General features: G+C 40.4%; 1 protein-coding gene across 1 annotated transcript; it reads right to left on the reverse strand.

Annotated features, from left to right (window-relative positions):
- Nucleotides 1-13,354: 13,354 nt before the first annotated feature.
- On the reverse strand, nucleotides 13,355-19,651 carry LOC143105601 (tripartite motif-containing protein 16-like). The gene is made up of 6 exons (XM_076269627.1): nucleotides 18,998-19,651; nucleotides 17,527-17,622; nucleotides 16,754-16,987; nucleotides 16,113-16,272; nucleotides 14,982-15,038; nucleotides 13,355-14,407 (listed from the first exon to the last, which is right to left on the reverse strand). Exons 1-6 carry the CDS (start codon nucleotides 19,583-19,585, stop codon nucleotides 13,890-13,892), a joined length of 1,653 nt encoding a protein of 550 aa, XP_076125742.1. The 5' UTR covers nucleotides 19,586-19,651; the 3' UTR covers nucleotides 13,355-13,889.
- Between the last annotated feature and the right edge of the window lie 5,889 nt (nucleotides 19,652-25,540).

Raw genomic sequence — 25,540 nt, forward strand, 5'->3', positions numbered from 1 at the left:
TTTTTTAAAATTTTTATGAAAAATGGCATATCCAAAATTATTCATACCCTTTTTAAATAATCAGTGGAAACATCTTTATTGGCATTCACAGCTCTCAAAATGGTTCTTATAATACCTACCAACAGGGACGGATTAAACAAATATGGGCCCCTGTGCACAATATCAAAAAAGGCCCTCCTCCCCCTGACCGCGACGTTTATTTTTCACTAAACGGACCGGACAACAGTTGTCATATTTCTGACGGACCGGTAGCAGGGACGCTGATAGTATTTTGTGAGAGGTGGTGCTGATCATATTTAGTAGAGCGGCTACAGGAAAAATCGTGCAATCGTGGTGGCCATTTTCCAAAATGGCCACCATGAAAAACTCAAAAAATTGATTTGTTGTACCGAATTGACAAAGAAAATTATTATACAGCTATGAAATTTGGCAGGTATGTGCTTAAGACCAACACAATACATTCTAACTGATTTTCCAGTTTAAATGACGGCCATTTTCCAAGATGGCCGCCAAAAAATACCATCGAAATGGATTTGTTGCACAGAATTGATCAAGCTATCAAGTTATTATACAAGCATGAATTTTGGCATGAATGTGCTAAAAAAACAATACAATCAAATCTACCTGACTCGCCACTTAAAATGGAAGCCATTTTACAATATGGCCGCCAAAAGACTGAATTTAGCCCAGAAGTGAGCAAGAAAATGATGATACAAGTATGTAATTTTGTGTGTTTGTGCTAAAGAGCAATATAATCAAATCCACCTCATTTGCAACTTTAAAATGTAATATGGCAGCCATTTTTAAAGATGGCCACCAAATAAGACACTAGAACTTCATTAATTGCAATTAATTTAGCAGATGTGGCCCAAATCAATGTTAACATTCACTACATTTCTGTTTCCTTCTATGATGAAGTCATTGGAAATTCAATCAAGCAAAAATCAAGCAAAAAGGCACATAACTGAGATTCAGTGTTTCACAAATGAACTATGTACAAAGACTACAAACCCTGGAAGGGCTAAATTAATCTTAGAAATCTCACTGAGGGACAATAGAAGAGAGCGTATGCAACAGCATCAGGACTGACAGAGCCGTGCACCAACTTGCCTATCTAAAATACGACTGTACAACCAGAGCAGGCGATAACAGAGCATGTTGTTTTTTTTGGTAACTGTAACAAGGCAAAGAACTCGGATGCCAAGAAGAACAATATGGCTGTAAGTATCTCAGCATGGAAAAATAACAGTCCATTTCACAGCAAATGTGAGCAATTTTTCAATTGTGTTTTTAAGAAAACACCATCAACATTTCACCCTTTGGGATTAATTGAGTCACTGTAACAGTGTTCTACATCTACTATTCACATGTGCAGCCACATAGTGCTGTTCACAAAAGCTCCAAACGGAAGCACTTGCATCTATGGGTGCAACCTTTTTTGCATGAACACTTAGTGAGTTCCTGACAGCTGGCTGCAATTGGAGGCAAAGTTGTCCAACAAACCTGCCATGTATCATCTCCTTTCATCCAACCCCATTCAGCAGGATTCCCAATATCTGGCCTGGCGATTGTAGTCAGGCCTTCAGAGTGGTTACATAGAACACTTATATGCTAGTATGCCTCATATATAATATTCCTGTCTGTTCTTACTGCCCTACTTTGTAGCCTACTCTCCTACTACAAATTACACTGTATATGCCATTTTATATTTGAGTATATGTACTGTATATCACTCTCGATATCCTTACAATATTTAGACCAAAACTATCTGAATTAAACCAGCCACTGAGGTTATTCGGAATTCGGACATTGGACCACTGCTGATTGATTCACTCTGGTCGCCTTGTTCTCTAACTCTAGGGTAATTGTGGTGACAGTCGCAGAGAGCACAAATTATAGTGAGCGGCACATTATTACCATAGTATTACCGTTAGTACCATTAGCACGTTATTAGTGTTTTTAAACGCCCATATCGAGAAAATCATAAATTACCGTTATTAGCATATTATTACCACAATGGTATCGCATCACGCACCACCCTCCATTGACATCAAAAATTGTCATTATTAGCATGTTATCACCATGTTATCAGTGTGTTATAAGGGGCTTATTTGTCGTTAATAACTGTTACCGCTGTTATTTGCATGTAAAACCAAAAGCAACCTATGTGACCGGAAAGACGGAAGTCATTATTTGTCTATGGAGGGTCAGCGAATAAAGCGACCGTGAATTCGCCGGGAGCGAACCAATCTGGGCGACCAGAGCGATTAAGCAATTAAAAGTCAGCTAATATGATGGTAATGAGCGGTTCGGCAAAAAACTATTGGAATGCTCTTATCTTATTCCTACTACTTGGTAGCTGAGGTTGTTTCTGGTGTGCACACATCTTTTGTTTAACAGCAACATCGAGAAAACCATGAATTGCCGTTATTAGCATATTAGTGTCATTGTATTATTAGCATGTCATAACCATTTTATTTGTTTGGGGGGGTGGGGGGGTGGCATCACGCAACGCCCTCCATTGACATTAAGAACTGGCATTATTAGCATGTTATCACCATGCTATTTGTGTGTCATAAGTGGCTTATTTGTCATTGTGGAACATTTTTAATATCTGTATCACTTCATCATCTATGGAAACATATTTAAGGAGAGTGAACAATTATTTACACCACATTTGCAATTTGCACATTTGAAATTTGCAAATTTCTTGGGTCTTTTTGGATGCCATCTTGGAAAATGGCCAGCATTTCAAGTAGCAAATCAAGTGGATTTGATTGTATTGGTCTTGATCACATCCATGCCAAATTTCATGCGTCCATCATAATTTGCTTTGACAATTCTGTGCAATAAATCAATTTCTAGGGTCTTTTTTGGCAGCCATCTTGGAAAATGGCCACCATTTCAAGTGGCCAATCAGGTAGATTTGATTGAATTGGTCTTAAGCACATACCTACCAAGTTTCATGCTTGTATGCTTGCCAAATTGGCCTTGTAGCCGCTCTACTAATTACGGGGGGTTTGGGGGTGTCTCCCCGGGAAAATGGCTGTTAAATAGACCCTTTTAACGCAGTTTGGAAGGGGCATACAAACTTTAACAGAGCAAGCAGGGCCTGTTTTCTGTCTGACTCAGGTGACGTGAACATTGGCTACCTGCATGAAAAGGTTTTCACTTCACTGCTGCTTGACACTACATGCATGGAGACATATTTCACGTTAACAGTGGAGATGTTAGCAAAACTATAGCGTTTGGTAAATGGAGAGGCAGATCATCTCCCTAATTAATTTCTCCGCGCAACAGCCCACATTATGCGCTCACTCCAGCGCAGCGAGACGAGTGAAATAAGTGTAGGCCTATCTGTCATCGGCATCGCCATAGGCCAGTGGTTCCCAAACTTTTAACAGGCATGTACCCCCTGAGACATTATGATCTTCCGGAGTACCCCCAACACCACCAATTGTTAACAAGTTTTTTTTTAAATTGTTTTATTAATATTTATTTTTATTAATTTTGTCGAGAATAGTGAATAGGATCATAAACATATGATACAAATCTCATCAATAGTCAACATATGATAGGCCTACAAATGTGCTGAATATAATGATTTTAAATAGATCTGCACCTAATCTCACACACAATCGTCTTGTTGAATGCAGTGATCTTATCTGCTAGGTGCTTGTCTTTGCCTTGTAACTGGAGATTTAACTCATTGAGCTTTCCAAATATATCGCTAAAATAGGCCAGCTTCGTCAAGAAATGTTCATTAGTGAACGTGCTTGCAGATTCAAACATGCGCTCTTCCTCCAAGAAGAGGCGACTCGGAGCTCACATAGCACATACATTTTGAGTTTAACGTTAACAACCCTTTCCCAGTTTATGAAGTTGTGCGTCTATGAGCAAATTAGACATAGGCTACTTTGCTCATAGACGCACAACTTCATAAACTGTATGATATGTTGCCTTAGACTACGGTAGGCTAATGCAGCTACTGCTAGAGAGACTAGATAGATAGATAGCCTACTTTAGTCATCCCCAGACGTGTAACGTGAAGTCGTGCATGGATGTGATGTCTCCGTCCTGCAGGCGGTAGCCAGAGCGCTCTCAACTCCGCTGCCATGTGTGAATAAACAAACGTCCCCCCCATGTCCCCGATATAACGTTATTGTCGGGTCCTTAGGAGGTATTTGAAATGACCAAATGCAAATGTCATCCGAGGGACCCGACGGTGACGTCCCCAGAAAGTCCTGCACCGGACGTCACGCAATATCCAAACGATAACTTGCTCCGGACGTCAATAAGGTCACCGGAACGTCCGGTAGAGAACATGACGTTCGGGACCAATCGGGGACGTCGTGAATGTCGGCATAAGGTCCGGGGGACGTCCCGTGTTTGTCGGGAGGTTACAGATAAAAAAATAAAATAAAAAAAATCCTGTTTTTCACGTCAGTTCGCGCCCCACCTGGCATGTCTCCGCGACCCACAGTTTGAGAAACGCTGTTTTACCCTCTCTGTCTCCACTCTCGAATATTTTGTTAATGCGGAGAAAATAAGTTTTTAATGCGCAGTGCAAATGCGGAAGTTAAGTTACCAACGTGGGATAGAGAAAACGTTTGAAAAGGCATAAGTTATGACTTAGATATTTTTACGCGTACCCCAGTTTGACAACCGTGGCCATAGGCTATTTGCTACGATATAAGATACTGTTAGGCCTACAACAAGTCGCGATTTATTAGGCTATCCAATCGCTATCCTGTTTTCATGAACATTGCAGGAATCCACTTCATTCACCTACCCACGAGTGGTTCAGTGTCAGTTTCACTTTCGCAAACACGCATACACATTGAATGAGCACTCATAGCCTACCACTTCCACCTAATGTTATGCCTCTATATTTTATGAATTAAGAAGTATTTATTGATCAGGAAAACATTTAATTTATTGTTCTTTCGGTTCCGCGGTTCCATAATACCATTCAGTTGTGCCGCAAATTAACAGACAGAAGCACCGGGCATAATCTAGCCTAAATTCATTTTTTTTAAATCTGAGGGCCCCCATTGGCTGAGGGCCCCTGTGCACGTGCACACTTGGCACAAGCTATGATCCATCCCTGCCAACCAAGCCTCGCCATGTCTCCACAATGAGACTGCACCTTTTTAGCAGCAATCTGGGTTTTGAGTCAAGAGCGATTATTTGCCATCCCTCTGGCCTTGTGCTCACTTGAGGATTGAGGTCTGGACTATGGCTGGGCCACTCTAAAATGTTGGTATTGTTCTCGGTTAACTATTTCTTGCCTTGTTTAGCTGTATATTTTGGATCATTGTGTGGTTAAATGCAGTGTTCGAATTATACCGTGAGCTTCGGGGGTACAGCTATTTCGACTGGTGACGTAACTCTCCATTTTATATAGGCTTACACATGATTTTACACTTGTGGTTCACAGTCAAATTTCCTTCGAAATATAGGTCATATGGCCGTGGCTGGCTGGTCGACAAGTTAAAAGAAACTACTGTAATCATACTAGCAAGCACAATATACCTTGCACGTTATGGGAAGGGTTGAATTTGGGTAAACACTATTTCAAGGTGCGTCCAGTAAAATTGCGCGCCACAGTCAAAAAATATTTTTTGGTATAGCAGTGCAATGCAAACATGGACATGCATAGACCAATAGCATGGAAATGGCAAACATACTACTTAAATTTAGGACCCAGAATTGTTTACAGATGGGCCACAGAAAGTCTCCCGTTTAATAGCCAAGTTCACCTAGCCTGCCTTTGGTTCATTTGATTCTTTTTTCTTGGATAGCTAAGCCTACCAAACGTCAAGCAAATAAAAAAATGACTTGTTCACGGTTGGAAAACAAATATCACGTTATTTAGCCTAGGCATTTCATATAATGTAGCCTAGTGGATTGTGCGCCTGGTGTTCTATCACAAAACGTTTGTGCAGCAATACGCTTTTAAGAAAGGCTGATCTCTAATAATGGCAACAAAGAAAGACATTTCAGGTCCATTTATTATTATATGTTCACCTAGCGTTTCAAACAAACTGCAGATAACGTTGCAATTATGGGTGTATGGGCATTTACTTAAAAAAGGTTGAGAACCATCTACATGCGAAATTCCCTGAATATTAGTGCAGGTTCCCTCTTGTTAAGACATTAAGAATGAAATTGCACAAAATTATAAATCGCCTCATTAAACCTCTCCCCGTGTCAGTATATCTATGGAACTCCTCCACCGCTTGTCAATCCATTTAGGCGTTTGCAGCCTACACTGTGCATTTGTTTTAATTCGTCAGTATTATCGAACACAGTCTGAACGTACCAGAGAAATGGTACAGCCCAATGGGGGTGAGGGTTTGAAAATCGTATTTCATTAGATTATACCAGTTGTTTAGCCTAGAAATCTAGACGCGCCCCTAGCGGCAATTACATTTGCTGCCAGGGCTAGTCTAGCAACTCTCCGTTGGCTTGTGAGCTCCAGATATCGAAACTTCTCCGGGCCAATGAAATCGTGTATAGAGTCGTTAGGTGGGCTTAACATAATGATTGATGGCAGAGTTGCAACGGTTTGGCTTGAATTCCCTGCTACTTGAAAACAAATAAGATGGATGTTGCTGTTGGCGAACAGTGTGACACGAGTTAAGCTTTTATTAAGTTGGCAAACGTTTGAACTTGCCAACTAGCTCCGCTGGTGGGAAACGCATGGGACTCATAGCGCTGCCGCTGTCCTATTGCGTGCAGAGGGAATTTGAAAGACAACTGATTATCCTGCCCCTCGGACTGAGCACTGCGAACGGTGAGTGTCCAGACCCTACATTTTAATGTGGGTCTGGCTCGTCAGGCTACCAGTTGTTGGTATGTGATGGTAATACATTTAATTACATGCAATATAGGATAACATTACATTTTTTCAGTACCCCCCAAACTATTATTTTCATCCCATTTGGGAGGGTCCAGGTCTCATCTAGGGGAGTCGGACCCCCTCAATCCCCCCCGTAATTCGAACCATGGTTAAATGGTCCAATGCCGCCTATTAGGGCAGGGGCCTCATTTATAAAAGGGTTGCGTAGAAACCATCCTTCATTTGATCTTAGATAATTTCTGAAATGATTGTACGTGTGATTCAGAGAAAACGAACGTACGCACAAAAAAACGTGCGTACACCACCCTTCCAGATGTGGCAATTATAAATCACAAATGAACGTCAACTTGTGCGCAGCCGGATGGTTTTAGGTCTCCGCCTTGTAAACACCCCCTCATCAATATCATTAGCATATGTTTTAATGAAACCAATGGCCTAAAAGCTGTAGCCTATGTAAAATGATATATGGAAAACATTGTATAGTCCTAGCCTATGCCATCTGATGTTAACTAGCCTATATGCGTCAGTTCGAATAGCTTAACTAATTATGTTTTTTCCAGCAAAGCTTTCTGGAAAGAGATGGTATGCATCCATGTCCATTGTCCTCTGCTCGCTTTCATTCCTTTTGCTTGCAGTAATGTGAATAATCAACATTTAGTATGTTTAGGCCTACTTTGTAGAAAAAAAATGGGTAGGACTAGCTTATGAAGGAAAGACCTCTAGGCCTACAGCATAATCATGTACGTTATGGTACAGTAGGCTACTGTACGTTTCCAATATGACCCAGGGTAATATGCTGATTTAGCCTACAAAACAGAGGACTAAATTATAAGCGTGATATGTCATGTAGGCTTAACGTTTCTTTTAGGATAGGCTATGTTTTGCTGAAAAAGTAGCCTAGTTCGCCGGTCATTATTCATTCATTCTGCATATCTTTGCTATCGTTTTCTTTCTGCACCTCCGACGCAACTCCGACACAACACTAGATATGAAGATGCCCTGCTTTCAGAAGATAACTTCCGTCCCTTGGTTGTGTAGGCTATATATGATATAGAATATCTATAGCCTACATTGTATAGCTTACATTCAAATATTATCTTTCTGTTACGAAGCTGGGAATAGGCCTATGAGCGCAAATTAGGATGTAGTGGAGGCTAAACGCGAGTAAACACAGTTTATCCACCTCTGAAATTTCAGAAATAGAGTTTAGGCCTACCCACCTCTTATTAGAGTTTATCCACCTCTCAAAAGAGTTTATTCACTTTTAAATTCAAAACTGTATTATCCAATACCATCCTATATTCCCAATACTGTACAATAACCTCCACCATTATCAAACATGTTCTGAATGCCTTTTTAAAAAATCCGATACCGCATGGCGCAGTCCACCTCACCGAGATTGCAGAATTCATAGTTCACCCACCTCTTATTTTACCACTACATCCCTGGCACAAATGTACTTTTCCTCTCCTAAACGAGGGCAATTGGACATTTTATGGTCAATATTAGATTGGTGAGAACACTAAATATACTAGATCACCTGTAAGAATGTTTCAATCATTCTATCGCAGGTCTTGGTGTTTTTTTTTAGATATTATTAAATAAGTAGGCCCAAGCTATACGTTTTTTCACTTATGAAAAAGGCTATAGTTCTCATTAGCAGTTTTATGCTAAACCATGAAACATTAAGCTGCGTCCAAAAACGTCTTTAAAAATCTTCTGATATTGATCATGCATATGGCAAAGAAAGACATGAGTTTTGATCGCACTTAGACCTCAGATTACTTGCAGTACCCCGGCATTACCACAAGGAAATGGTCGTACGTCAAGTTTGAACCTGACGTGGAGATAAGCACTTTTCCACGTCAAAGACGTTTTTTATAAATCTGAGCGTTGCCATGGATTTGAGCGTACGCACGGTCTAAGATCAAATCTGTGCGTAAGAACGCTTTATAAATGAGGCCCCAGGTCTCTCGGCAGACAGCCTGATCTTCTCATCCAAAATTCTCAATTTGCCACTTGTTTTAGTGTTACCGTTTACTTTGAGAAGTTCACCAGGTCCCATTGTCTGAAAAACACCCTAAACTAATACATTTCTATTGCTATTTTCCACATTGTAGATGGTGTTTTGGTGGTTAAATTTGTTCACTCCATCTCAAAATGGATCACTTGGTCATCTTGGATGCTGATCATGGATCACTCTTCTCCAAACATGCATAACTCAGCTAGGGCACACTTGGACAAAGAATTTAGCTTTTGCTGCCTTTTTTTGACCCAGGGAGGGACATGGCCTGAGATTGGCATACAAAAAAAGAAGCATTAAATTACAATGACACCATGTCCATTTCAATTGTGGGGGTTAGAAGAAAAGTATTCTTTTGGGATGTTCTTCAACCACGGTGACCACTTCAAAGTAAACAGTAACACTAAAGCAAGAGGCTACACTGAGATTCTGGAGGAAAAGATCAGACAGTGTGCAAAGAGACCTGCCCCAATAGGCATCAATGGACCATTAAGACATACAATAATCCAAAACATACAGCCAAACAAGTCAAGAAATGGTTAACAGAGAACAATGTCATATTTTAGAGTGGCCCAGCCAGAGTCCAGACCTCAATCTGTCAAAAGTGAGTACATGGCCAGAGTGATGGCAAATAATCGTTCCTGCCTCAAAACCCAGATTGCAGCTAAAAAGGTGCAGTCTACAAGTCTCATTGTGGAGACATGGAGCGGCTTGGTACGTATTATAAGAACCATTTTGAGAGCTTTGATTGCAAATAAAGATGTTTCCAGTGATTATTTTAAAAGGGTATGAATAATTGTAATTGACACGCCATTTTTCATAAAAATGTTAAAAAAGATAAAAACGCGTATTTGTTTGATTCCATGTTTGTCTTACACATTGTCGTACAACCTATTGGCATGTGGCAGTGTCATTTTCAGTCAGAACAAACATATTGGTCAAGAGAAAATCATCATTAAAGCGATGATTCGGAGTAATTTCACCCTAGGGTCCTTTGCACCATGACCCCGAGCCAAACACCCTCCCAGAACCTATTTTCCCTTGGTCGAACCCTGGTCGAGTAGCGCTGTCAGAAACTAATGACGTTCTGCAGTCGTAATGGTACCAACTTTTATCTCATAAATTACCCCACTAATAATGCCCTGAATGGTACGAAACTTCTACAGTATGTTCTTTACTCATAAAACGAGGCATTGAAACATTTGTAAATACACCAGGAGTTTATTTAAATAAAACTTGCCTGATGGATGCTACTATACTGCAACTCCGAACCATCGCTTTAAATCAATATTTGCCAGGGGTATGAATAATTTTGTTAAACATATTAGATGGACAGAGAAAGAACAGAGATGGGGAGAGAAGGACAGTGTGTGTGTGTGTGTATGTATGTATGTGTCTGTGTGTGTATGTATGTGTGTGTGTGTGTGTGTGTCTGAGAGAGAGAGAGAGAGAGATTCTCCTCCATTAGCTTCTAAAGTCAAGTCAAGTCAATTCACTTTAATTTATATAGCGTATAATGCCTTTTAAGTGGGTAGGGTCAATCTAAGCCAGGAATGGGACAGCACAGCACTTGTTTTCACTTACAGTTTACAGCAGGGCACACACAGTGCACCACTGTCCATCTAACTCATATTTATGATCCCATTAGCAATTAGGAAGTAATGTTCAGTGCAGTCACGGTGAGATTTCATTCACAAAATCGTCTTTTACATGGAGTAATATATTTTTGGGGTACAAGTGCTTTCGACAAACCGATTGCCTATTCACTTGTAACTATATTAAACTAGGATATTCAGTGACCTTCACTTTTGACAAGATACTTATGAAGAGAGAGAAAGAGAGAGAGAGAGAGAGAAAGGCTGGCAGCTGCAGGTTTCGCAGCTTTCGTTACTTGAAGTCAGCCCCCCACAATAGAAGTAGGTAAACAAAATGTGTTAATTGCGTCGTGTTTTAAAGCGATATGTATTTCAAAATTTAATCGCGGCGTTTAACACGTTAATGTTGACAGCCCTAATGTACAGTAATAATCACTTTTATTATGCACCATGCAAGGAAAGGTGCCTGCCTGCCTGAAATCCACAATTGGTCATCTGATCCCCATACAAAGGGTCATTGTGTGACCTCCACACAGGGGGTCTGGCCAAAGCTTAACTAGTAAACCACTACACTACCACCACCCGTCATACTGAGCCAGCCAGTCATTGGTCAGTTTATGTGGAAAAGAAAGGTGTGAAATTCAAACACAGATTACAGTGTAGTTATTTGTCAGCAACTATACACAGATGCAGCACAGCCACATTTTTACATTAATATCATATATTTACAGATATTTAAATAAATCCCAACCAGAAGTTATTTATTTTCCCTGGGCATGGTGAGTTGACACTGTATGTTAAGGAGCTGGGCTATCGTGCAGTCTCCTGAAAAGTTGTGGGTTCAGTTTCTGTCTTCCACCGTTGTGCCCTTGAGCAAGGAATGAGAGAGCAGGGCACTTAACCCCAAGTTGCTCTGGGGACAATGAGCCCTTGTAATATGGTTGACATAAGTCACTTTGGATAACAGCGTCTGCTAAATGAATACATTTAAACATGAGGACATAGTTAATGGGTTGGAGCAGATGCATGTGTTTTCATTTGGGTTTGTTTTGATTTCTTTACATTTGATCTATTCTTGGTTTATTTGGTTTATCTAACATCTCATTTGTTGTAATGTACTTGCCTACTAGGTTTTACTGGGCATTCAGTTTAATTGATGTTGGTTACATTAAGTTTATGGTTTACCATTTAATAAATTGTTCATTCAGTTTAATTGATGTTGGTTACATCAAGTTTATGGTTTACCTAAATTGTTCATTCAGTTTGAGTTTATGGTTTACCATTTAATACATTGTTCATTCATTCACCATTCACATAGAGTAAAAGTACAAGGAGAGATATAAATAAAATTGAATTTTTTTTGCAAAATGACATTTTATATCTCTCCATGTACTTCTACTCTGCCACTAGCTGATAAAGTACTTGGAAATATTCAAAGTCAACCCAATTTTATGGAGTCTAATCACAGTCAAATATTCTAAAGAGGAATTAGACAAAAGTTAAACAAAGTGAGAAATTCAGGGAACAGAGCAGCAGGACCAGCAAATCTGAACAGAAACGGTCAGTAACATCTCCGGATGTACGCCTTAGGAACTGGAAAAGGGACCTCTTAAATCCTGTAAAGGTGGAGTCCATGATTCAGGAGAAAAAATGTTGATGCTTCAGAGCATCTGTCCATAGAGTACAACTGTGTTTATAAGTATTTTTAGGAATTTAATGTTTTGGATAGCCAGATAACCATAAGAAGCTTTTTTAAATGTTTGTGTCTCTGTGAGGCTTAACTGGTTTCTTTCTTTGAAAAGTTATACAGGATTGTAGGGGATATAAATTGAAGGAAATTAATGAAAGTTTTGATATTTTGGCTGCAGCTTTTCATTTCAGTCTTTCATTTCTTCCTCCTTTGGATATATTATTGGAAAACAACTCCGGGGTCTGTGGGGTGTAACAAGATGTCTGATGTGTCTGTTCGTAGAATGATGTACAATAATTCTTATGAGTGAAGTGGTTCTACTCATCTAAAGGGTTGCTGCTCACCCAGAGAGAAGGGACTGCTTGTGTAATAAATGTGTTATGAATGATGTGTTCATTATGTTTGTCATATGGTGTCATTGAATTCAACCATTAGCCTGGTTGCTCTGCCAGTCTTGATCACCTGACCATGATCCCATGTCAGACTCACACCATATCCACCATGTCCACAACGTGATGCAGTGCAGTGCTGCAGTGTGATGCAACCGTCTATATTTTAATTCTGTCACTCGCGTTGCTCTGCCATTTTGAATGAGAAACATGATGCAATAAAAGGGCTTATATAACAGATTCATTGTGGACAGAGAGCATTCAATGCTACACGACAATCGCTCGCTTGGATGAATTTAGAATGCCCAGTAAACCTTCTTTTCCCCACTTGAGATATTCCTCCCAGAATGCCTAGGGAATGGGCAATTAAGCAATGCAGTATGACACACACATCAGCTTCATTGCACACATATGCAGCCACTCAGGTTCTTTACTTTCCCACAGAGCACAGATGAGTTCAACATTCTGATCTGGGAGTCAGACGGATTGTTCTAGTGTTCTGTTTGGGAACATTCTATATAGACGGTAGGCTACATCCTCTGATGTTTTCTTTCTCAGATATGCATACAAAATGAACTGTAAAAGAGGATTTTATTGTTTTTCATCATATAATCTTCTTGCTATCATTTCCACATCCTATGATAAGAAAATACAGTAATAACTTCTAAACTAGTGATCATGTGTGCTGTTTTATTTATTTAGTTATTTAACATGTGAATTTAACAAATATCATTGTAAAGTCCAATACATATCACAAGACTGTATATTTAGAGGCAATTATTGTTAATTATTTTTTTAATAATTTGTTAAATAGACTCGGAAACATTTCCTTAGTCAGTGAAATATAACTTGCTTCATATCATACTTTCCATCAGACACGTGTCCAATCACAGAGGGTCTAAAGGCCTGAACACCTGGGGGAGGGGAAGGAGGGTTAGGGGGAGCAGGAGGGAAAGGAGATGGATTGTGGGAGAGGATCAGAGGGGGTGAAACACTGGGATCATCAACACATTTCCCACCCAATAGTGTGTGTGTGGTGTGCTGATGTGTGTTCCAGCAGAGGTCCAGAGGTGCAGACGCTGTAATATCTGCTGGGGTCCAGAGATGAGAGAGTGGATTTGGTCTTTTGTTTTCCCCAAGAACACAGAATCTCAGGCAACTGAGAGGCAGCTGCCAGATCCTTACATGTGAGTGGTGGCTTATATGTGTGCTAATGAGATGGGATGTGTTCATGGGTGTGTGTGTGTGTGTGTGTGTGTGGATGTAATAACAGCATCTATCTGTATCTGGAGTCTTTACATTTCTGTCCTGCTGTATACAGTGTGGGTCACAACAGCTTCACTGATGATCCACTTCCTATCAAAATCCCAGGGTAGAGTGTGTGAGTGAATGTGGTCTGGACTCTGTGCAGGAGGGTCATTGTGTCAGAGATGCTGTAGAAGGCCAGAGTTCCTGCCCTGTGATCCACATACACTCCTATTCTGGAGCTGCGCACTAGAGGGAGTTCAGTCTCTTTATTATTGTGGTGGAAAGAGGAACGGGAGTTGAAGTGTTGCAGCCTCCAGGACTGATCATTACATCCAAACACACACTCAGCACCCAGCACTTTCCTGCTGATGCTTTTATATGAGACTGCTATATGAACATCATTCCCACTCCACTTCACCTCCAAGTAGCAGCGTCTAGACACACCCTCTCTACACAGCACCTGATACCTCTTATCAAATCTCTCTGGATGATCAGGATATGACTGGAGCACATCTCTTCTCTCCACCCTCCTGTTCCCCTCAGACAGATGGAGGTTTCTCTGTGCTGTGTTTGGATCCAGTGTGAAGTGACAGGAGTCTGATGGAGGAGAAGAGAGGACAAAGTTAGATTTGTATTTTAATTAGGTGTGTGTGTGTGTGTGTGTGTGTGTGATTATGTACATTTTTGTGTGAATGGCTGTATGTAAGTGTAAACATGAGTGTATTTCACCGCTTGTATTCAAAAGTATTGTGTATTGTATAAGTATAAGTATTGTATAAGTGTGTGTGTTGTTTATATGATATGTGTGTATGGTGCAGATTTGATGTATTTTTGAGATTTCTATTGTCTATTCAAAACTTCACATTCCAGATGCCTCCAAAATATATCTAACATCTGTGTGTCTGTGTGTGTTTGTGTGTGTGTGTGTATGCGCGCGCGCTGTTTACATCATTGAGACTTCTAGTGTGTCTATTCAAAACTTCAAAAGTGTGCATGGCCATGTGTGTGTGTGTGATTATGTAAATTTTTGTATGAATGGTTGTGTACACGTGAGTATGTTTCACTGCCTGTGTAGAGTGTGTGTATGTGTGTTTGTGATTCCACAAATACTTGAATGAATGACTGTGTGTGTACATGTTTGTCTCAGTGTTTGTAGACCAGACCAACTTACACTTTAAGAACTCCTCTCTGGTTACTGGCTCAGTAAAAACAGCCTGGACATCAGACACTGAGAAAGAAGAAATGCATTATAACTAACCAAACTTGAACCAAAGTGAAGATGGAGATGCACTCGTTCAAGCAGCACTGATCTTCATCAGGATGGGAAGAGCAGGTTCAGAAGACCTTCAGATGTGGGGGCTGCTGGTCTAGTGGTTCGGGAGCTTCCAAATGGAACACCTAAAGGTTGTGAGTTTGATCCCAGGGGCTACCACCATTGTGCCTCTGAGCAGGGCACCTAACCCCAAGTTCCTTCAGTAGTTCTTGTAGTTAGTTCACTGTGAGTCTCTCTGGAAAAGAGGGTCAGCTAAACGACTATTCATTTTAATGTAATGGAACCATTTGAATCAATTCCTTAACCCAACAAACTGCTGAGCAAATGGGTCAATTAAGTTGGTTTATATTACACATTGAATGACCAAAACCATCTGGGCACAAATACAAGTAATCATTTGTAAGTCACGGCCTGCTGGCTTTGCCCTTTCCCCCAGGCCGTGGCTTTGCCCTTTCCCCCAGGCCGTGGCTTTGGCCTTTCCCCCAGGCCGTGGTTTCTCTGTTCTGCCTTATTTCCCATACAGGTGTGATTGGAGCCAATCAGCCCAATTAGGTGCACCGCTGCTCCCCTCTGCTCCCCTCTGCAGACAGGAGAGCAGCAGAGCACCAGGCGCTTGGTACTGCTTGGCGATCCGGTCACATCAGGTGCCTTTGTTTGAAGGCCGTTCGGCCGACGCTGCTTGTTTTGAGAACTTTTGGACTTAATAAATTGTAAACCTTGTGGAACTTACTCTGTGTCTCTCCCATCATTGTGTTGTGCTCACAACGTGCACATAACAGTCACTTCGCCTAATTAATGAACCGTCACACCATTAGCCATGACCAACATGACGGCATGAATATCACTATGCACTGGTATAGCAGCATGGCTTCTTTTTATAGTTTCTCAGAGTGCTGGACTGAACAACTCATATACCTGTAACAACTTATAACAACCTACAACAGAAAATGAGAAAAGGCTGCACTTTGCATAAACTTCATCATATTATGTGGCCTTTTCTAATTTCTAATGAATATCTTTATAACCGACCTCCTGCAGAGATCTTCATGACTTCCTGCTTGAAGAAATCCTCCAGCTGCCCCTTCAATGTGGAGACAGATTTCTTCACAGACTCAAAAGACCAGCTTTGGCTGACAGAGGTGCTGGATAAGTCTTTAGACTGAGGTTGAGGGCTGACTGACTGAAAATTCTACAAATGAGAGAGAGAGAGAGATAAAGAGAGAGATGAATGGATAGGAACATAATTATATTTGATTTATAGATATATGATCTCTGTCCAAAATTTTTATTTTAATGGATTAGCATCGTATACGCCATTACTGTTTAGTCATGGAAATTAAGTTGCCCTACATAATATTATTGGTTGGATTTAATAAGCAACTTGATGCAATATGTAGTGTTACAAGGTTTACATCAAGCAAGGGGTTCTTGGTCTGAGAAATGTTGAAGATGCCTGATCTAATGCATATCAGAGGTTGTATAATGCAGAGCTTTGGCACTGAATGCAATATTGCAGAGCTTTGCCACTGAGTGCAAGAACATTCAACAGAAAACAGACACTTTAATTATGTTGTATGTCAATTTAATTAGTATGTTCCAACGAGGACTCTATGATGTTGGGAATTAAACACTTTGTCTGCTAACAAACAATCTATCTACACTACAGTTACCTTGAGGAAATGGATGTGATCCTCTGTGTGTGAAAGCTGCTCCAGCTCAGCATCTCTCCTCTTCAGCTCAGCAATCTCCTGCTCCAGTTGCTTCAGGAGTCCTTCAGCCCGACTCACCTCAGCCTTCTCCTGAGCTCTGATCAGCTCTGTCACCTCAGAGCGCCTTCTCTCAATGGAGCGGATCATCTCAGTAAACATCCTCTCACTGTCCTCCACTGCTGTCTGTGCAGAGCTCTGTTTGGAGACACACAAAGAGGAGGGTCCATCTAAAGCAGCCCTCACTCAGCTCCTCCACACACCCTGTTACCCACAGTGTGGACCAGAGGAACTGGAAAGTGACTCAGTTTTGCAGACTCCTCTTTGGCTGACTGGGTGAGAGCCCTGACTGAGTGTAACCTGCGTTGTGTTGACCACACGGCTCAGCCCTGCACTCGTACTGACTTGAACCTGCAACTTGCAGCACCTCGGAATGGGAGTTGGGTACGCTAGCAAGTGAGTTAAAACCCACAGGCTCTAGCATCTCCTGCTAGCATGTCTCTTAAGGTGTTGGGAGGGAGGTTTACACACAGCACAGATACGTACCAACTGGCTACCGTTACATGAGTTCTGACATGGCAGCCAGCTGCTGTCCTCTACTCTGGTCAGTACTACATTTGTGTTTGTCCACAAATTACCATCAGCTCAATGTTGTTAACTGTGCCACAGGGAATGCCTAAGGAGCGCACCTGTTTGTTTATGCAGTTGAAAGGGTCTATAGTTTTCTCAGTACTCACCTTGAGAGTCTCCACAGCCTTCCTCAGCTCCAGCAGCTCCTTCTCTCTCTCCTGGAGTCTCTGCTGGAGTTTCCTCTTGGTCTCCTCCATCTCCTTCTAAATGACACAGTGACAATACCAGACTACACATTACTACATAGTGCTTGCACTGTATATTCAATTCCTCACATGAAATGTTGATTTATAAATGTAGTCATAAAGATGCCCGCTTCGATTGCAGGACCTGTGTACAGTAAACCACTGAGCAGATAGTGTCTTTGTTGGGACTGATGAAAGATACCACGTGTCCAATAATAAAAGTAGTCCTCACATGACATTTTAATTTATAAGTGTAGACATTAAGAAGCCTGTTTGTTTACAGGATCTGTATAAACCACTGAGCAAACAGTGTCTTTATTGGTACTGATGAGACATAACATGTATTCAGTAATGACCCCGACTGTGTTCATCTTTACTTGGCACAAAGGAGCAGATGGGATCAGTAATATCAGGGAATTCAGCACACTATTCTGTGCAGCTCTGCTTCTGAAAGAAACATTTAATACTTAATTTACCGCTAATATAATTTTATGCAATGCGTATGTCCCAATCTGAACATAGAGATGTGTTAAACTACTACCACTAAAAATGATGGGCCCTATTGTGATAGAAAATACCCCCCCCCCCCAGTCTCCATAGCAAAAACATTTGAAAAATAACCCCTTAAATCAGTGGTCCCCAAACTTTTTCTTCCGAGGGCCAGCTCACTATGCCTGCCTCTAAGAGAGGGCCAGAGACTCGGAGTATATCAGTAACTAAATAGCTTAGTGCTGTGAACAACAATAGTCTACGTTAGTTGAATATTCCATTACATTTAATCATAGGCTACTGCAATTTAATACCATTGTTAGCTGTGTTTATATTGCCATCATGCCATGTAAAATGTAGCTCAAATGAAATAATACAAAAAAAGACTTTAGCATTCCCAAAAGTATTAGCAGGGAGTCCCAAAAGTATATTTTATTTAAAATGTGTGAACTCTGAACTCTTTGTCTTTGCATACACAGCTCAAGTTGTGAACAAGCAATATCCTACAAATATTTTAAAGTTCTCAAACTATGAGAGTTTTATGAAGTGCTGGCAAAAACTAACTTTCAAACTTTTACTCACCTGATGAGAACTTTGTGAATTGTGAATTTGGATGAAAATTTGAACGAGTGAATAAAAAATAGAAATAATTATCCCAGGAAGTCCCAGAAATATGACTTGAATAGAAGTTAGTTAGTTATTAACAATTAATTGCTAAATACCAGACATGTTTTGGGGGGCCACCCAAAATGAGGTGGCGGGCCGTAGTTTGGGGACCTATCAAAATTGCAGTTTTGCAGGAATTATTTATTATATTTTTTGTATCGCTATAAATTGTCAATGGTGTGGAGCAGTCGCACTAAAGATATCTGCACCTGAACTCCGTCTCGGTCCTTAGGCTTACCTGTTTCTCTGATCTCTCAGCTGCAGCTGAGACCGTGTCATGGCCTTTGTGTTCATCTACCAGACATCGCAAACAGATGCAACTCTGATCCGTGCGACAAAATACCTCCAGTAGCTTCTGGTGTTGAGCGCAGATCTTGTCCTGTAGCTGACCTGTGACATCAACCACGTTGTGTCTTTTCCCTGAGAAGAGTTCATCATGGCGCTGGAGATGAGTCTCACAGTACGACAACAAACACACCAAGCAGGACTTGACCGCTCTTAGTTTTCTCCCGGTGCAGCTGTCACACTCCACATCTCCAGGTCCAGCAAAACACTGAGGAGAAGCAGTACCTTGAATTCTGGTCTTCCTGAGCTGTTCCACAAGCTCGGCAAAAACATTATTTTTGTTCAAAACAGGTCTCGGAGTGAACGTCTGTCTACATTGTGGGCAGCTGTAAACTCCCTTCTGAGCTTCCTGATCCCAGCAGCCCTTAATGCAGCCCGTGCAGTAATTGTGTCCACAGTTAAGAGTCACTGGATCCTTCAGTAGATCCAAACAAATCGGACAGATAAAAATATCCTGGTTAATTGAAATCGCCTCTGCCATTTTTCCTGAGCACGACGAATCTCTGACTTTACTTTAAGTTTCGTTTCCTCTGAACTCGGTGTAGACCAGCCTACAACTTGGGAAAGACTTCGGGGCATTTAGGGGTGTGTCAGTACAACGCAGATCAAACTTGTCACCACGGCCAAAACTATGGAAGCAAAATAGGGTCTTTAATATTGAGAGGTTGTGAAAAGATGTTAATATGTGTAATAAAGTTTTGCAGCTGTGCAAAATGAGTTCTGCATGTGCAAAGAAATTTCGTACCTGTAGAATTTATTTATTTATTTATTTTTTTATGTATCCTTTATTTTACCAGGTGATGTCCCATTGAGATATTATATCTCTTTTACAAGGGAGCCCTGGGGCAACAAAATATTTTTACAGAAAAATATTTTGTACATGTGTGAAAAAAATATGTACCTGTAGAAATATTATGTAGGCTACTTGTGTGAAAGAAATGTGTATCTGTAGAAATGTTTTGTACTGTACATATGTGGGGGGGAAATGCGGATCTGTAAAAATATTTTGTACATGTGTGGAAAAAATATGTAGGCCTACCTGCACAAATAGCCTACTTTGTACGTGTGTGAATCTCCTATGCGACGCTACGCGATGCTTTCCTTCGCAACACTGAATGTAGCCTACGAGCTTTTGAAACTGATTTGCAATGCTTACGGACTTTTGACCCTAATTTTACTGCCTTTCTGAAGAGCCAATCAACACATTGCTTACTGCCAACCAATCAGCAGAACAAACTTGTCACCACGGCCAAAACACATTTGTCATTGACAAGATTGACAAGAAGGTAATTCTACATGACTGATATGACCAACAAAAACCTGGGCTACTGCCATTATTGGTTGATTGCTCCAACCTAAGAGTAAAACCAGAGCCTGTCTGTTTCCCTTATTAGACATTCTAAAACTCTCACCTGTGGTTTACTCCTTCTCAACCCCGCCTTCCAGCAGGTGGATAGTGGACAACAAAGGAGGTACACAATATTTATTTAAAGATTATTCCTTATTATATATTGCTTATTACTTCCGTAGATTAAAGAAATTTGAATAAATATTGCAAAACTTGTAGATTATTTGATGTCACAGGAACATGTCCTCATGGATACCAAATTAGTTTAATCACTGACACTGAATTACAGTAAATGGCAATTACTTCTTTGTACTTGTGTGAAACATGAAGACAATCCCAATATTGGTCATACGTGTATAGTACATGTAGTTGGGCTGTCAAACGATTACAAAGATGAACTAATTCATCTCATATTTTGAAATGAATGAAAATGAAATGAAAAAAAACAAACATATTTCCCCCCTTAGACTAAAGCTTTTTAAAAGGCATATTAAATACAAAATAATGAGTAACCACAAAGAGTGTATATTTGTGACACAACTGTTTACAGTAGCATCATAAACTACAAACATAACTATGTAGTAACTTGGTCGAATAAAGAGCCATTTGTGTATGCGCCACGAACTGTGTTAACAACAAAAAAATATTACATGGACAGAGAAAGGACAAAGATGGGGAGAGAAGGACAGAGAGAGAGTGTTTGTTTGTGTGTGTGTGTGTGTGTGTGTGTGTGTGTGTGTCTGACTGAGAGAGAGAGAGAGAGAGAGAGAGAGAGAGAGAGATTATCCTCCATTCACCTTTAAAGTCAAGTCAAGTCAATTCACTTTTATCATAAAATAAATTCATAAATTCGGTAATATAGGTTTAGTCGACCGGGGTGCACAAAACTTGGTAGGCATGTAGCCCCACAAGGATAGCATGGAACCATTGTTTTTCGTTTTGATCTGTAGCCCCCGCGCTGGACTGGACCCCCCGAAAGGAGGGTAGGGCGGACACAGTTTTCTGTGAATATCTCGAGAACCGTAGGGTTTAGGAGGACCATCTTTTTTTTGTATGTTGATCATAAGGGGCCATGTCAACCCATTCCATAACCACTCATTTCATGTATAGCGTCACCTAGTTAAAAACAAAAAAGTAAAAATGAGGTGTTGTAATCGCAGGTATCCGTGACCTAACATGGTCAAAACTGCACAACATTGCAAGTGTAGGATCATTATGACACCCTCTAAATGCCCGCCAAGTTTTGTGGAATTCTGTTCATGGGGGGCCATACAATAAATGAATTTATGTTACTTTACACCAACTGGCCTGTAGGTGATCAGACACAGTTTTCTCTGAATATCTCGAGAACCGTAGGGCCTAGGAGGACCACCTTTTTTTTGTATGTTGGTCTTAAGGGGCCATGTCAACCCATCCCATAACCACTCATTTCATGTATAGCGCCACCTAGTTAAAAATGAAAAAGCAAAACATTAGGTGTTGTAATCACAATATCTCTGGCTGACATGGTTAAAACTTCACAAAATTGAAAGTGTAGGATCATTATGACACCCTCTGAATGGATGCCAAGTTTTGTGGACTTTCGTTCATGGGGGGCCATACAATAAATTAATTTATGTGTACATTTAGTGCCTGTACATCAACTTTTGTTTTTAGCCAGCAGCCAGACCAGCAGATACCCTGACTTACTGAAGCTAAGCAGGCTTAGTTAGTATGATAAGAAACCTCCTTGGAAGAGTAGGTTCCTGCTGGAAGTGGTGTTGGTGGCTGGCCAGTAAGTGGCACTCTTCCCTGTGGCCAAAAGCCACCAAACAAATATCAATCCCAATACCCTATTGCAGTGACAGGGACACTGTACTGCAGGAGATGTTTTCCTTTGCATGAATGTTAAATTGAGGTCCTGACTCACCATGGTTGTTAAAGATCCCATGGCACTTATCGTAAAGAGTAGGTGGAATATACTTTACATTTGATGTTTGTTAACATTGTTATAATTATGGTGATTCACTAGTCCCCTACAGTATTTTGAAGGAAGGAAACAGTTCTGTATGCATTATTGTAACAGATGGGCTAGGTTATTGGTAAAGTGGTTGAATAGCACGCTACACATGCGCACACACATATATGCACACACTAGACACGCACAAACACGAACAAAGACACAAACACATAAACACACATACACACACACACACACACAAATGCACCCACACATACAAACACACCTACATACACAAACACACACACAGACACAGACACACACACAAAAAAACACACAAAAAAACTGACATGCAGGCACACACACTCAATAAACACACACAGAAGCACACATATACAACCCCAACCTGCTTCTAGGGTTGGGCACCGAAACACGGTTCTAATATGACACCGGTGCCAACGCAAACGGTAGTAACTGCATCGAATAACAACGTGGATTTCGGTGCCTCATTTCAGTGCTTAAATAGCGTTTTTTTTAGTTTATTTTTTTATACGAGGCATCACTGCATGTCATGCACCATCTCTAACGTCTTGCTCTGATACTGTAGCAACACATCCATACAGTTAGCTAACATAAACACTGGATGCACCACATAGGCGAGTGGACAGTGTTTGACAGCTTGTGTGAGCCCAAGTAGCTTACTTTAACACGATATCGCGAGCTCCTGTCAAAATCTAGCAGTGGGCCTAACTACACACAAGCAAAAGGCATACGTTACACAATATCCTTGCTAATGCGCTAACTGGCATTTATTTGAAATGTTATCAGCAAAGTTGTAAGTGAAAACTTTATTTCACAGTGTGTTCTAAACATAATGGCATGATATTAATCTTTCATGTGCATGAGGCCCATCACAATATGAAGATCATGTTAAAAGTTAGCTGGCAAAAACATAAATATGTAGGTTAGGCTACATACCTGATGTCACTGAGCTTTCAAAGAGGCTACTAAACCATCTCCGTACGTTATCACTAATTAAACTCAGCTGACTGGTGTTAGCGCATAATTGCTGTTAAAATGCCTACTAGGCTAGCGCTGGGAATCTAAACACTTCAACACCGACATGTAGCCTTACATGTTAAAAACTATTGCGTGTTATGGGTTAAGACATGACATTTCTTGAAGCATTTGGGAACACACTGAATTAACTGGAAAGTAGAGTCCCTGTTAGATTAGCTTGCTTGCAAATGCCATTGTCCATGACCTGGCAGTTCTATGGCAAGCGGTTTTAACATACCTTATGGCAAACACTGGGTAAACTTGAAAGCGAGCTTACCATTGTGTGTGCATGCATGGCAAGCTGTTTTAACATTGAAATGTATTATTCGTAGGAGCAATGAGATATTGATAGTAAATTGAATATAACAGTTCAATTTCATGTTCAAATTTGTCTTATCAATAAAAAAAAAGCAATTCATGCTTTAGACCATTTTAATTTAAAACATTTTTAAAACAAAGTACCGGTTCAGGCACCGTTTCGGCACCGGCACCGTTTTAAAAGTGTTGATTTAGCACCGGCATCGGATAAAACCCAAACGATACCCAACCCTAGCTGCTTCACCTCTTCATTTTACACAATTCTGTAAATGTTTAGGAACTGAGGAGACCATTTGCTACAGTTTTGATAATGAAATGTTGTCCTATTACTCCCCGATATAGGATTTCAGTTGCTCAACATATGGGGTATTCTTAGTCATGCTTTTCATTCCATTATGTACCTAATTTGACAAATCTGGACTTTTAACACGTTAATGTTGACAGCCCTAATGTATAGTAATAATCACTTTTATTATGCACCATGCAAGGAAAGGTGCCTACCTGCCTGAAATCCACAAATGGCCATCTGATCCCCCATACAAAGGGTCATTGTGTGACCTCCACACAGGGGGTCTGGCCAAAGCTTAACTAGTAAACCACTACACTACCACCACCCGTCATACTGAGCCAGCCAGTCATTGCTGTTTGTGTGAAAAGAAAGGTGTGACAGATTACAGTGTAGTTCTTTGTCAGCAACTATGCATAGATGCAGCACAGCCACATTGTTACATTAATATCATACATTTACAGATATTTATATAAATCACAACCAGAAGTTATTTATTTTCCCTGGGCATGGTGAGTTGACATACATTGTATGTTAAGGAGCTGGGCTAGCGTGCAGTCGCCTGAAAAGTTGTGGGTTCAGTTTCTGTCTTCCACCGTTGTGCCCTTGAGCAAGGAATGAGAGGGCAGGGCACTTAAGCCCAAGTTGCTCTGGGGACAATGAGCCCTTGTAATATGGTTGACATAAGTCACTTTGGATAACAGAGTCTGCTAAATGAATACATTTAAACATGAGGACATAGTTAATGGGTTGGAGCAGATGCATGTGTTTTCATTTGGGTTTGTTTTGATTTCTTTACATTTGATCTATTCTTGGTTTATTTGGTTTATCTAACATCTCATTTGTTGTAATGTACTTGCCTACTAGGTTTTACTGGGCATTCTGTTTAATTAATGTTGGTTACATTAAGTTTATGGTTTACCATTTAATAAATTGTTCATTCAGTTTAATTGATGTTGGTTACATTACGTTTATGGTTTACCTAAATTGTTCATTCAGTTTAATTGATGTTGGTTACATTAAGTTTATGGTTTACCATTTAATAAATTGTTCATTCATTCACCATTCACATAGAATAAAAGTACAAGGAGAGATACATGTAATATAAATAAAATGTTATTTTTTGTGCAAAATAACTTTTTATTTATATCTCTCCTTGTACTTTTACTTTGCCACTAGCTGAAAAAGTACTTGGTAATATTCAAGGTCAACCTTACCAATTTTCTGGAGTCAGATCACAGTCAAATATTTGAAAAGAGGAATTAAACAAAAGTTAAACAAAGTGTTCAGGGAACAGAGCAGCAGGACCAGCAAATCTGAACAGAAATGGTCAGTAACATCTCCGCATGTACGCCTTAGAAACTGGAAAAAGGACCTCTTGAATCCTGTAAAGGTGGAGTCCATGATTCAGGAGAAAAAATGTTGATGCTGCAGAGCATCTGTCCATGGAGTACAACTGTGTTTACAAGTATTTTTAGTAATTTAA

Source organism: Alosa pseudoharengus, unplaced genomic scaffold (genome assembly GCF_046254945.1).
Source record: "Alosa pseudoharengus isolate Yale_2024_CS ecotype anadromous, Long Island Sound unplaced genomic scaffold, YU_APseudo_1.1 YU_APseudo_1.1_scf_6, whole genome shotgun sequence".
Taxonomy (NCBI): Eukaryota; Metazoa; Chordata; class Actinopteri; order Clupeiformes; family Clupeidae; genus Alosa; species Alosa pseudoharengus.

Bases quoted from the DNA above. Each gene is read 5' to 3' on its own strand.
- LOC143105601 (XM_076269627.1), bottom strand. From the start codon at position 19,585: ATGGCAGAGGCGATTTCAATTAACCAGGATATTTTTATCTGTCCGATT. The intron at 16,273-16,753 runs GTAACTGTAGTG...TCTCATTTGTAG, and splicing joins ATCACATCCATTTCCTCAAG to AATTTTCAGTCAGTCAGCCC. The intron at 15,039-16,112 runs GTCGGTTATAAA...CTTCTTTCTCAG, and splicing joins CATGAAGATCTCTGCAGGAG to TGTCTGATGTCCAGGCTGTT.